The sequence below is a fragment of the Mustela nivalis genome (assembly GCF_964662115.1).
Source record: "Mustela nivalis genome assembly, chromosome: 13".
Lineage (NCBI taxonomy): Eukaryota > Metazoa > Chordata > Mammalia > Carnivora > Mustelidae > Mustela > Mustela nivalis.
In genome coordinates this window covers 30,129,697-30,144,794 of record NC_139032.1, presented here as the reverse complement: position 1 = coordinate 30,144,794, position 15,098 = coordinate 30,129,697, and the positions used below count along the sequence as shown (strand labels likewise).

The 15,098-nt window shown below is 38.0% G+C and overlaps 1 protein-coding gene across 2 annotated transcripts in view; it reads right to left on the bottom strand.

Annotated features, from left to right (window-relative positions):
• The window catches only part of ERCC6L2 (ERCC excision repair 6 like 2), a 153,701-nt gene extending 140,689 nt beyond the window's left edge, over nt 1-13,012 (bottom strand). The window contains exons 1-2 of one of the 2 annotated variants that reach the window (XR_014302375.1): nt 8,892-13,012; nt 3,250-3,674 (exon numbers count right to left, since the gene is read on the bottom strand). Coding sequence is in view for 1 of the 2 variants with exons in the window: in XM_082697236.1 (XP_082553362.1) it covers nt 3,250-3,674; nt 8,892-8,937 (471 nt within the window). In the remaining variant the exon portion in view is untranslated. The remainder of the gene's footprint in view (nt 1-3,249; nt 3,675-8,891) is intronic. The other variant, XM_082697236.1, reaches the window with a different exon arrangement.
• Between the last annotated feature and the right edge of the window lie 2,086 nt (nt 13,013-15,098).

The window sequence follows — 15,098 nt, the reverse complement described above, 5'->3', positions numbered from 1 at the left end:
GGATGTGGAGAAAGGGGAACCCTCCTCCACTGTTGGTGGGAATGCAAGCTGGTGCAACCACTCCGGAAAACCGCATGGAGGTTCCTCAAAATGTTGAAAATAGAACTGCCCTATGACCCAGCAATTGCACTACTGGGTATTTACCCTAAAGATACAAACTTAGTGATCCAAAGGGGCACGTGCACCCGAATGTTTAAAGCAGCAACGTCCACAATAGCCAAACTATGGAAAGAACCTAGATGTCCATCAACAAATGAATGGATCAAGAAGATGTGGTATATATACACAATGGAATACTATGCAGCCATCAAAAGAATTGAAATCTTGCCATTTGTGACAACATGGATGGAACTAGAGCGTATCATGCTTAGCGAAATAAGTCAAGCAGAGAAAGATAACTATCATATGATCTCCCTGATATGAGGAAGTGGTGATGCAACATGGGGGTTAAGGAGGTAGGAGACGAATAAATGAAACAAGATGGGATTGCGAGGGAGACAAACCATAAGTGACTCTTAATCTCACAAAACAAACTGAGGGTTGCTGAAGGGAGGGGGGTTGGGAGAAGGGGGGTGGGGTTATGGACATTGTGGAGGGTATGTGCTTTGGTGAGTGCTGTGAAGTGTGTAAACCTGGTGATTCACAGACCTGTGCCCCTGGGGATAAAAATATATGTTTATATAAAATAAAAAAATTTTTTAAAAAGTATAAAAAAAAATCTTTAAAAAAAAGACTATATGCAATCCAAATGGTAAATGCCAATGGTAATTAATGCCAAAAGTAAATTTTCATAGATCATTTTTACCTAATTCTACTGTATTTGAAATTCTATTAAACTTATTAAATATTATCCACATTTCCTTAATTGGCTTGTCACTGTATTTATAGAAGTTCTACCTTAAATGGATCTCCCAAACCCCCTATTTATGTAGAACTTATTCTCTGAGCTATAAGAATAATAACTAGAGATGTAGGTCCCCAAGGATCAGAAAAATCCAGCCAAGTATCAAAACTAGTGTGGAAACTATGTCCTAACCTTCAGAAGATAAGCTCTCAGGACTTTCAAAGCACATTCATAACACAACTGAAAGTGTCCCAAGGATTTCAGTGTGTCAGGTAATATAAAATTGTGCAGTAATATCACTTTAAAAAATACAACATAAAACAAAGGGAATAGCTTTATAACATGGACTTCAGAGATGAAAGCTATATTTGAGCCTAAAACATGCATAAGAATTTGAATTTTATTTGGTAGTTTTGATGGGAGGAGACTCCCAACTAGTTCTCAAAAAGGTCACTTTTTGTAGCACCCTGATGTTTCTGATTTTGCAGATTAGCAGGCATTGGTGGGAAGACATTCTAGCATAGGCAAAAACAATAAAATTATATGGAAAGATAGTCATATTAGTTATTTATAGTTATAGATAGTTGTTTATTTTCCTCTCGTATTCATCCATATACCTTATTCACAGATGATAGTTTCCTAAAGGCTCCTTTCTATATTCTTGCCACCTATTCTCCTGAGAAAGTAAATTTGTTTACTCCATAAACAATTATTTAGTACCTTCAGTGTGCAAGCTTCGAACTATGTGCATTGCCTAGGCTTAAAGGGACAAATAGTATGGCTAATTGTGATAGACTATGATTACTGAATGATTAAGTTTCACTCTAGATTTTTACATCAGAGCCTATACATAATTGCATTTCTTGACTATTTTTTTAAGATTTTATTTATTTATTTGAGAGAGTGAGAGCACATACACCGGTGAGCAGGGGTAGGGGTAGACAGGGGAGGAGATGGAGAAAGAAAATCCGAAGCAAACTCTGGGCAGGGAGCCCTGATGTGGGATTCAATCTCCCAACCCTGAGATCATGACCTGAGCGGAAACCAGGAGCGTGACCCTTAACCCACTGAGCCACCCAGGTGCCCTAGACAATTTTTAAATGTTAAAATTAGTTTTTCACTTACCTTTGTGTTCCCCTAACAATCGAGGTGTCATGAAGAATAAAATGGCTTAAATTCAATTATAATGAAGGAAACACAGAAGGTAATCAGAAACTAGACAAATACTCCTGAAAATCCAGAGTGACTGTATAGTATAAAGTCTGGTTTCTGAACTCTAATCTTTTTAGATCACAAAACTTTGTGATAAGCACCTTCTGACAGGGCTCCCAATAATCCCCACCTGTTGGTATCCATAGCCCTGTTTAATCTTCCCCTTTGAGTAAGAGCTGAACCTAGAAACTTGCTTCTAAAGAAGCAAATATGGCAAAAGTGAAGGGCTGTCTCTTCTGTGATTAGGTTACAAAAGACCATGAGCTTTCTCTTACTTGTGCTCTCTCCTGCCCTCTCACTTGCTCTCCCTGAGAAAGTATGCTGCCATATTATAAGAAACTCCATTAAGAGGCTCCTACAGCAAGGAACCAAGGGAGCCCTTCAACAATAAATAGCTCATGAGAAACTGAGGCCTCAGTCTAACATCCCACAAGGAACTGAATCTTGCCAACAATCATGTGGCCAGGAAGGGAATCCGCCCTAGTCCAACCTTGAGATGACTGCTGCCTTGTGAGAGCCTGAGCCAGACAACCCAGCTAATCTGTACCTGGATTCCTGACCCACAGAAACTGTAATATGATAAATGCATTCTGTTGTAAACTGCTAAAGTTTGGAGTAATTTCTTATACAGCAATAGATAACTAGTACTTCTCTCAAGACTTCTGGCACACATTTTAGGGAAATAGGAAACCTCTCTGAAGTCCGTCAGTAGAATTCCTAGTGGTTCAGGGTTCCCAGATTAAGAAACTTCTGATATGATAAATTCTAAACAATATACACAAAAATGCCCACAAGAAATCAATTGAACCATCCTATGTAGCTTAACAAATGGCAGAATACTTTCCTTCCATACAGTATTGCTAACAAAGTTAAACTACTTTAAATATACCTGATATCTCACTACTAATATTACTGAAGGTAAAGTCAAGCCAAGTTATACCAAAATATTCTGAATAACATATTTCAGATACTAAATAAGTACTGAGGATAAAATAATGACTATACACCATCCTAATTTTGAGGACTTTCCTGTTCAGTGGGTGCAAAACACACATACACATTCACATACACACACACAAAATAGCTACTGTAAGAATTGGGCATACAAATAGAGATTTGTATATGGTATCCATTCATGTACATAATGAAATGACTTTAATGAATTTTAATTGTAAGGTAATTAAAAGAAATACCTGTACTGTTTTTCCAAGTCCCATGTCATCACCAAGAATACATCCTTTTCTTTGAATGAAGTGTGCATAGAGAAACTGGGCTCCTTCCCTTTGGTAGTCTCTCAAATACCTATTAATAGTATAAGGAATAGAGTCCCCATCTTCAGATAATGGAAAAGCAACAGCAGATGATGGAAATTTTCGGTCGGGGAAATAAGGTTTTTCCAAATCTTCATCATCAAATATAAAATTCCTGGAGCAATCTTTAACAGATTTTATTTCTTGAAGTTTTTTAAGAGGTACTTTTCTTTCTTGAAAATCTGAATATAAGATGATTGCAAAGGACTTCCCATTTTCATCCACTGTGACAGATTTTACGCTTGCTTCACAAAGTGTCCCATTATCTGGAGAAGGGGCAAGACATCTTTCTCCTGGATGCCATATGTCTGTAATAATAAAGAAGATAATAAAATTTCCAAATCTAACATATAAAGTAACCCCCCATTTATCCACTGCAATGAGGAAAAAAAAATGTATCTCACACGAATACCCTTTCCAAATTACTGAAACAAGATAAATTATAACATGTATAGATATTCTCCTAAAACATATTGTCAGATGTTCTCCTATAATAAGCAGAATAATGGATATATAATTTACTTCCAGTTGTTCTCACCCTGGCTGTGTGTCATAATCTCCTCATTCATGCTTGGACACTATCTCTGTTGATTGTGGTTCAGTGGCTATGGGCCATAGGCATCTGGTTTTATTACTTTGTTTGGTGGATATTGTTGAATTCAAAGGGCCATTCTGATTCACAGCCACAGCTGAGAACTACTAATTTAGATAGTCATAATGATTCATGAACATTATGTATATTATTCATGATATGGTAGAGTAATAGTAAATGGGACTTGATAATGAGTAAGGTAAAATCCTCTAGACAGCAATGCTTTTGTGATTCTCCTGTCTGCTTTTATTTCCTTTCTCTATAGACAGCTGTTCCTTCTTGTCAATACTGCTACTATTTTTTTTTAACTTGAAAAAAATTTTTTTTAGTATTGCTGCTTCTAAACTGCTTCTTGAATTTGTATACAACTAACCAAGGGAATCCCTAATTCAACCACAGAGTAATGTGTGTCAGCTCTGTCATAGCTTTTCTCCCTTCCAGTTTTTAAAGGGTTGCAGTTCTTAAAAAAAGAAATGAATTCCAAGATCTCTTTCTGCTAATATGCTATTATTTGAAAAGTGTGACCCCTTTCTCTATATGTATTTATTAAGTGCTTAATTGTATAGCTTTCTATTTTATTTTCATTTTTTTAAGATTTTTTAAATTTATTTGGCAGTGAGAGCAAAAAAGCACAAGCAGGGGAGCAGCAGAGGGATGGAGACAAGCAGGCCCCCCACTGAACAGGGAGCCCGATGCAAGGCTGAATCCCAGGACCCTGGGATCATGACTTGAGCTGAAGGCAGAAGCTTAACCCACTGAGCCAGCTGGGCACCCTATCTGTTTTATTTTCTATTCAGAAAATATAGCACTACGAATAGGGAGGGGAGTATCTTTATAGCATACAATTAGTATAATTAGAAGATACCAAATAGAGGATATTAAATAAAAATATTTGTTATATGGAATTTCATATAGCAAGAATTACAGAGGAGTTATATGGCTACAGATATAAGAATACTAGGAATTATTTTTCTCACATATTTCTTATTGAGATCAGGTGACCACTGGTAGTTTCTTAGGATCTTTCCGATGATTCCTCATTAGGTTTTTATAACATTTGAGATTATAATATGACTAGTGTATCTATACTGTCTTAAGCACAAATAACTCATTATGCTGTTTCTCAGCAGTTGTGCCTCAAAAGTAAAACCATTATTCCCACTAACTTTGGTAAGGTTATTTTGCATAACAATTAGAAGTACACCAAGAAAAATCTATTCTCCTACTCTAATCTTTGGATACAAACTGTTAGCTTTGCGCAGTGGCAGTATCGTAGTCAATGAGGTTTATCTGAGGCGCGATTATTGCTAATTGGATCCAAACTGTTCAAGAACTGTCACACAACTCTAAAAGACATAGTTTTAACAAGAAACTAAAACCTTGATCCACTGTAGGGATAACAGATCATTGGGCCCTATTTTCATAACTGTACCATTTGAGCCTTAGGACCTGAATTAACCCTTATAGCAATTCCTAATACATTATTTCTGTTTCACATATTTTGTTTGCCTATCCAGAAAATGCCTTCCAATTTTTAAACACTGAAGTCATTAATGTGTTGTTATTCAACATATATGTTTTTACCTACCAAATACTGTATGTACCACAATAGGTATAAAATGAAAAAAAAAAAGTAAAAATGATCATGATTAAACCTTGCTCAGAACTAGTCTTTCCAAATCTCATTAAATGGCGTCATCATCTAGCCAACTTTTCACGATAGAAAACCTTTAGCCAGCCCTTATTCCTCGTTTTATATTCCTCCCTATATCCAATCCAATCAGAAAGTCCTGCTCATTCTCCCTCCATTATGCTACCACCTTTCCAAAACAACTGTTGGCAACTTTTTCTGCAAAGAGTCAGACTTTAGCTATTTATTATTTTAGTTTTTCAGGCTATACAGTCTCTTACCCTTGTAACACAAGAGAAGGGGACAGAGAACACATAAACAAATGGCATGGATGTGTTCCAATAAAACTTTACCTACAATAAGTATCAGGCTGAATTTGGCCCTGGCCCATAGTTTGCTGTTCTCTGCCCTAAAGTATACCACCTATGGCTTTCTCCTAAATTACCACTATAAGAAACCATTCTCTCTGCTGCCATCCCTACAATCCATTTTACACATAGCAGCAATACTATTTCAAAATATAAATTATTGGGCACCTATGCGGCTCAGTCAGTTATGCATCCGACTCTGATTTCTGCTCAGGTCATGATCTCTGGGTCCTGGGATCCAGCCTTGCATCAGGCTCCATGCTCAGTGGGTTATGTGCTTGAGGATTCTCTTCCCCTCTCTCTACCCCTCCCCCTGCCTGCCTGCTCTCTCTTTAAAATAAATAAATCTTAAAAAATTTTTTTTAATTACTAGTAAATCTTTAATGTAAAACTTTTCAACGGTTATCATTGCATAAAAAATAAAGTACAAACTCCTTACTATAGCCTTTAAGTCCCAAAATGATCTGCCAATACTTACTTCTCCAACTCAATCTCACTTTTCCCCTGTACTCAAACATGCTAAGCAAGTCTTCTCTCAGCTGTTTGTATGTCATCTTCTCACCTTATTTAAAGTAGGGTACCCTTTTATTCTATATCTCAGTATTTTACTGCCTCCATAACTCATATCACAATGTTTAATGACTATGTTTATTTGTTTTTATCTGTCTTTCCCACTAGAGAGTAATTTCCTTTCCAGAAAAATGTCTGTATTTTTCAAGTTTTATCCCGAGCATCAGCACTCAATAGGCACTCAATAAATGTGCTGAATTTATTAACAAACACACATCATTTATCTCACAGATCCTAGATACCTAGTGAGGGAGACAGATACTAAAAAGTTCACAAACACTAAATTGTAATAAGTGCTTCAGAAGATAAGAACAGAGTATTATGAAAAAAAGTATTGAAGAAACGTAATTTAAAGGGGAAGAAGATCTAAGATCTTCCACAGCATGTGGAAAAGCCCTATGGGCTTCACCCAACAACTCTGGAAATTTTGGTTCCTTAGTTTGGTTCCTTAGTTTGAATAATTTCTAGAACTAAAGAGATTCCGTTAAGTTTGAGCAAAGGCTGGAATCTCTCTGTATCGAATTCTAGAACAAATATCTTAAATTGGGAGGATTTCCTATGGGGGTGAATGGCAGGTCCTCTTTAACGTCACTTCCTTTCCTCCTTCATTCCAGACTGGCTTCCTTGCTATTGGTCAACCATGGCAAGCATGCTCCCACCTCAGGGTCCCTGAGTTTTCTATTCCTTCCATCAACACTCTCCCTAAACACCCAAATGACTAATCTTTTCACTTCATTCAGGTCTCTGCTCCAATGGCATCTTCTCAGAGGTGTTTTCTCTGACCACTCAGTCTAAAATAGCACTCCCTGCCACTCTTCCTTTACCCTGATTAATTCCATTTTCAAAGAAAAATATGAAATATCTGTTACTGTTTATCTCAACTAAGCTCCCTAGAGCAGGGACTTACTTTGTTCACTACTATACCCTGGGCACCTAGAACAATGTTTGAAACTCAAATACTTGTAGGACTAACAAATATTTATATAGAGCTAATATCTGAAGACTTATGTGTGCCAGGCATGTGCTTTATTTCATGTAAGCCTTGCCATCATGACTTCATGTAAGTAATATTATTAGTTCCATTTTACAAATGGTGAAACAGGGGGCCTGGGTGGCTCGGTGGGTTAAAGCCCCTGCCTTTGGCTCAGTCATGATCTCAGGGTCCTAGGATGGAGTCCCACGTCGGGCTCTCTCTGCTCAGCGGGGAGCCTGCTTCCCTTCCTCTCTCTCTGCCTGCCTCTCTGCCTACTTGTGACCTGTCTGTCAAATAAACAAATAAATAAAATCTTTAAAAAACAAAACAAAACAAATGGTGAAACAGAGAAAGGTTAACCAGCTTGCACATGGTTACAAATGGCAGATTCAGGATTTGAACCAAGCTATCTGACCTTATAGCTACACTACTGTACCATGCACACAGGAATAAACAAGTCCCGGGAACTGAGTAGTCCCTCTTCCTTTTAACTGAGGTCTGAGCACCACAGCCACTACAATCTCCACTCAGCAGCTTCACTACTTATTTCACCTGCCAGCCTTCTGTGGGTAGTTATACTCATGATCCCTGAGTTAGAGTGTCATCAATTCCTAGCCTTCAGAGTTGAGTCTTATTACATAACTTCTCTAAATTTTAGCTCTGAATTCTTCATCTATTTAATGAGAAGGATACCTTCCTCAAAGGAAAGCATGGAGATAAATAAGCAGCATATTTCTGGGCACTGAACAAGCACTCAATATCTGAGAATTTTTATTATATCACTTTTAATAATGAAAGCTATTAATTTGGGGGGCAAGAAGGCATTCCACTTGACTTGTGTTAGACAACCACACACTCCTTAAACCCCGTCTTGAGGACCCAATAAAGGTTGACTGTAAGGCCCTGATTCAGGACATCATATGTTAAGGTCTTTGTGCCATCAAATAATGTGAACTGAGTATCTCAACCTTTTCTCACCTATGTAACAACAAACTTCTACCATTCGCTAAGAACTGGGGCATAGAAGGATAAAGAATAAACATACTGCACATTTAGTGAGGGCTTAATATGGACCAGAAGCTGGGTCACATAAGTGCTTTGCATTCACCGTCACATTTCGTAATCACAAGAACTCAACAATGGTCTCAGTTTTACAGATGAGGAAACTGCCCAGTTTCTCAGCAAGTAACTGTCAGAGCCGGCACTAGATCCAGTCTGACTCCAGAATCCAAGTTCTCAACACTGAATCCCAAAGAACTTGCGCCAGACTCCAGCTGTCATTCAGAAGAGCCCACAAGGTAAAACCCCAACCCCAAGGGAACTGGCAGGAATGGGTCCAACCCAGCGTAGTAGACTGCTGCCTGGGCTGACAGGCGAGCACCGAGCTGGTACCTTTGCCGGCGGTTTCCTCGCGAGGCTTGGGGGCAGAGGGATCCATCTGGCCAGGGGGAGGGGCCAGGCAGCCTGGCTGCGTACGACACTCGACAGGCGGCCGAGGACCTGGAGGACGAGGCGGGCGGGAAGACTGAGGCCAACGCCACTTCCTGCAGCCCTGCGTACATCGCCCCCCTGAAGCGCGACGCCAGCGGCCGAGGGGAACACAGATGGAGCCCGAGAGGATCCAGGGAGAAGGGCGGCGGCGTCTCAGGCAGCGGCAGAGCTGGAGAGCGCTGTGGAGACTGGCAAGGCGGCGCTCACCTAGTCATCCGGCGATCCGCCAGGGGAAGAAGCAAGCCGGCAAATGGACGGACCCCTTACCCTCTCTTTCAGAGCAGACCCTACCCCTACCTTCCCTGCAACTTTCAGCCCTGTCTCGGAAAATCCCGCGAGATCGGCCGCCTGAACTGTCATTACGATCTCGCGATAACAAAATCCTGGTTCACATGGGCGGAGTCGTGTTCCTGCCATCTTTGCCCCAGAAACCGTAACACAAAGGTCCGCGGCACTTGCAAATGTCGCGAAGTTTAATGTCGCCGGCCTCCCTGGTGCGGATATTGCAGACAAGATGGAGGCACGAGGATACCCGTGGGCTCGCACCGGCGCCAGTCTTTTAAGGGCTGACTCACAGCTGGAGATCGTGGGCGCGCTCGCGGCCTGCTGGCATGTATTTGGTACTTCTCTTGTCCCTCGTGTAGCGCCTGCCCAGGAACTTGAGTCCAGTGACTCCCTCCTGGAGCGCTGTCTCAGCGGGGTGGGACACCCACCCGGAAGCCAGCGCTTCACGACACTCACGGGTAGCTGAGGAAACTTAATGGCCACACACTAAAATATACTCAAAAACGACTCCTGTGAGTGCAAACCAGCAATACGTGCCATAAATGGAAGGTAAAGGTAAAAATACTAAGAAAATGTAAAGTGTTTTTCCGTGTACCATCTACGGTTAACAGTGGTTTGTGTGACACTAGGGAAAACACTATGCAGGCGGTCGGGCTGTTTTTGTTCAAGCATCATCAGAACAACACACTACTCACAACTTAATAGACACCACTTATCCAATACTTCGCCAGACCCCATACGTTGATTCATCCAAAAATGGTTTCTGCACTTGTTGAAATGTTTTCATATACTGTGGGATATTTCATTGAACTGGATTGCTTGAACGAGCTTGTACTGGTTTCCTATTGCTGCTGTAACAAATTACCACAAATTTTAGTGGCTTAGAACAGCACAAAAGTATTAGGGATAACACAAATTTATTATCGCACAGTTCTGTAAATCCGAATTCTTACGTGGGCTTCATTAGGCTAAAACCAAGGAATCAGCTGGGCTACATTCTTTTCTGAAGGCTCTCCAGCAGAATCCATTTCCTTGCCTTTCTACCTACTCCTTGGCTCATGGCCACCTTCCTTCTGTCTTCAAAGCCAGCCTTGCCTCTCTCTGAGACTTCCATAGTCACATCTTCCTCAGATTGCAGCTGGGCAGGATTCTTTGATCTTACCAGATTGGGTCTACTTGAATAATCCAGGATAACCTTCCCATTTGAAGGTCTGTACCCTCAATTATATCTGCAAAGTCCTTTTGCCAGGTAAAGTAATATATTCATGGGTTCCAAGGATTAGGGGCTTATTATTCAACCTACCAACTGGTCTAAATGAGGAAAACTATGTCTGTTTGCTGCCAATAGGTATCTATTCTTTGAGAGAAACTAACAATTAGCAGTGTGTTTTCATAAAATCCTTCATCTAGAATAGTACTTGTTTCTGTTTACCAACAGGTAGAAAATCCATATCTAAGAAAAACATCCAATTCACTCACTATGTGTGAGATGTTGGCCCTCACACATGGTTGAGAGGTTATGTCATTTAACCTCATTGCTTCAGTGTCCTCAACCGTGACAACAAAGAGGCAAGTAACAGTAACCGACATTAAAAAGTGTTGTAAGAATTAAATAGGTTAAGTAAAACATCTAAAGCAGTACCTGGTTGTAGGAAGAAATATGTGGATTGCTATTATTGTTGTTATCAATGGAATGCATCCACTTGAGAGTTGCATTCTATATAACCATTGCTTCATTTTTTAATATTTTGGCTAGTTGATAGTACATTATTACTTAGATTAGGATTTTAGACTACATTCTAACTTAAAACACCATAGATTGTAAGGCATATTATTTAGGTACAACTGAAAAAAGGAAAAACTGCTCATTATATAAATTGCAACTTCTGATTTTTAAAATGCATCCTGATACAGGAAATTTTTTAATGTAGGGGGAAAAAATCTGCTTCTTGTAATTGATGAAATATATCTGCATTTGTTGAAATGTTTTCATATACTGTGGGATATTTCATTGAACTGGATTGTTTGAACGAGCTTGTACTGGTTTTCTATTGCTGCTGTAACAAATTACCACAAATTTTAGTGGTAATTTCACATTGTCTCCAAAATTAATGGCAGTTGGAAATTTCAACCAAGCTTACTTTTTTACAACTACCAGAAAGGTTTGATTATTTCCCTCCACACACACTAAAATAACTAGTTCTGTAATTGTCTTATGTTTCCAGAGGTCTAATTTAAGACCTTGATTTTTATTTTTTTAAAGTTTTGTTTGTTTGGTTGGTTTTTGTTTTTGTTTTTGTTTAAGAGAGAGCCTGAGATAGGGGACAGAGGGAGAGGAAGAAGCAGCCTCGCCACTTAGCAGGGAACCTGGCACAGGCTTGATCCCAGAACCTGGAATCATGACCTGCGCCTAAAGCAGATGCTTAACTGACTGAACCACCCAGGCACCCCAAGACCTTGATCTTTAAGGGCTGACATCTAAATAGAAGTGATAAAACAAAATCAGAAGTAAATTTTATTTAAATGAAAGAGGTCATCTGCTTGAAGGAATACTCTTATGACTAACAGAGGAGAAGGAAGCCTCAGTTTCTGAGTATTAATTAACCTCACCACCATGTTTATGATGCATAGTGAAGCAGAAAAAATCATGACATAAAAATATGTTTTAGTGAATTAGATGCCTCACAAAACTAGATATCCTTAAACATTCCTTCCCCCCACTTAACAGTATCTTTTGTCTAAGGCTATTGCAAGGACATCCTTGTCTAGGTGCTGATGTGCTAATACTGTAATGCTAGTCACTGCAAAGTGAAATTGGAAATCTTGCAAAATATTTGGGAATTCCTAAAGTCAATATAAATGATCTTGGATAACTAGAACATGTGCAAAACCATTCACAAAGGAGAAGCTAGCAAAATTAAATTATTAAAACTACAAAAGACAAGAAACACAGAGGATGATAACATAGACATTTCAAAGACTATTACTTAAATATCAAAGAGACCCTTGAAAAAAATGATTCTTATATTTTACCAAAGAAATTTTTTTGTGTATGCACTGTAAAAATCGAATATATATCTATATGTGGTTCATAGACCTCCAAAGTTGTGTGTTAATTCAGCAGGAAAGCTCAAGAAAAAAAAATAGGTATGTATTTCAGTTCATTTGGGCTTCTATAATAATACCACAGACTGGGGTAATTTATAAACAACAGTAATCTTTCTCATAGTTCTGGGGGCTGGGAAATCCAAGATCAAGGCATCAGCATGGTTGTGTTCTGGTGAGACCCCTCTTCCTGATTTATAGCTGGCACCTTCTTGATGTGTCCTCATACAGTGCAAGGGACTAGAGAACTCTGTGGTATGGCTTTAAGAACACTAATTCTGTTCATGAGGGCTCCACATGTGTGTATGTCATCACTTTGGGCACTAGGATTTCAGCATATTAATTTTGAGAGGACACGAACATTCAGATCATAGCAATATGAAAACTTTGAACTTGAAAACTTCTTAGTTAGATAATTTTAGGTTGTAGCATTTCTCCCTTGATAAAAGGTACCAGCGACTGTGTCAAGGGAAAGAAAGGAAGAATAGATGAGTAAGAGCAAGGTGGACATGGTAGAAATAGATGTGTCCTTTATCAATCTATAGTTTAAAAGGCAGCATTATTCAACAGTATGAATATATTTAACATTTCTGAACTGTACACTTAAAAATAATTAAGAAGGTGTGTGTGTGTGTATGTGTGTGTGTGTTTTCTACAGTTAAAAAACAAACCAAAAAGGGTCAACAAAAGCTTGAGCCAAGTGTAGTGAAAGATACATAGTGAATGGCAGTTTAGTGCTAGGACTGCGTGATTATTACATCTTGAACCTTCATCAATGCTATTTTTACTTCACAGACTCACTGAACATTAAAACCTGAAGAAATCTCAGAGGTCCTCAACCAATGCTCTAAAGATAATTAAGATAGTTTGAGAAATGTTAGCTTATTTTCCCAAGATCACAAATAGAAAATAACAAAACCAGGATTAGAATACGATTTCTCATCCTCAGTCCAATGTGATAGATGTATAAAAATATTATTTCATAGAATATATTTTTAAATTTGAAAAATTAAAACCTATGATTCTACTTCTTGTAATATTTCATCTCATTTCATATAAGCCTAAAAATCCTGCAACAAGACACCAAGATCTGCAGGTTGAAATGCTATTATAAAAATATCCAAAATGTATCACTAAGCAAAAAAAAAAAAAAAAGAAAGAAAGAAAGAAAGAAAAAAAAGTTAAAATACTCACAGGCCAAAAATAAGGAGAAAACTGAAAAATAGCTTACTAACCTTCTACTACTGTACTGGAAGTATTTGTCTATCTCAGTTACAGAAAGGTCTGAGTTTTGTCTGTCTTATGGGGACAGAAGACATGGTATTAAGCTCTTACATGGTCACAAATTGGAACTGAGACCCTCATCTGAAATCAGAAATCCTGAAAGGCAACACCCTCAGTGAAATTACTGGGTAGATAAAAATCTGGAAAGCAGAAAAGGGGGAGGATGAAGAAGAGAGACTTTGTCTGGTGTGGCTTGGGCTCTTTGGACAGGGTTGTGCCTGTGTGTATGTATGTATATGTGTCAATTTCCTTTAATATTTTGAAACCACTACCATATCCTCAAATGGATTTAGGATTTGAGTTCACAGTGTATGATCTGGGAAACCCCAAGCCAAGATAATAACATAATGTAGTGTCACATTAATTGCATCCAGGTTGGAAGAAGGAAGCAAGCTCATCTCTAAAGGAAAAACATGTTAAAACAAAGATTCCCCAAAGTTTCCAGAAACAAATCCCAAACAATTCATAATTCCCAAACTGTAAAAAGAAAAAAAAAATTGCTTAATACAAGCCACCGTGAACAAAAGCAAGCAGGGAAAACATGCAACAGAAATAGACTCTTAGTGATTTCTGTTAACAGAAGTATAAGATAAAAGTGTTTGTGTGTGGTTTAATATTTGCTGATTTTTTTTAAAGTGGAACTGAAAATATAAGAAAGAAAGACACTGTCAGAAAACAGCAAATAGATTTGTTACAAGAACCAGAACTTCTGGAAAAGAAAACCTTAATTATTGAAATTAAAAGCTCTATGGTAAGTTAAACAGCAGATTAAATACACCCTAACAGAGAATTCATAAACTGAACGATCTAAAGAAATGACTCCAAATGAGAGCAGAAAGTCAAGTGGATGGAAAATATAAAAGAAAGGTTAAAAGAAATGAAGGGTAGAATTGAATTTCCAGAAATAATGAATAGAGACACTGAGGGTAAAAATGTTGAAAGAAATGATACCTGAAATCTCAGATTCAGAAATCATAATGAATTAAGTATAATACAAAAAATAAAAAATAATAAAAAATAATAAATTCATTTAAAATAATAGCAATATATAATAATATATATCAGTATTTAGACATGTTGAAGTAAAATTACAGAAGCAACAAAGAATCTTGAAAGCAGCCATTTTCTAAGACAGATTACCTATGTAGAATAGAATAACAATTTAACTGGTAAAAGAACTGATAATGGTTAATAGTAACAAGAAAGTCAGAAGAACTTGGATAGTAACTTCCAAGTGCAAAGAAAATAACTATCAGAGAAAATAGCTACCAACCTAAAATTGTATAATCAGCTGAACTATAATAAGAGCAAAATAAGAATATTTCAGACAAATCTAAAAACAAGGTTCACAAGATGTTTTTAAGGATTTTGAACTAGGAAAAAAAAGTGAAATGTAAGAATGATTAAGCCTTAAAAAATGAAAAAATAATCATT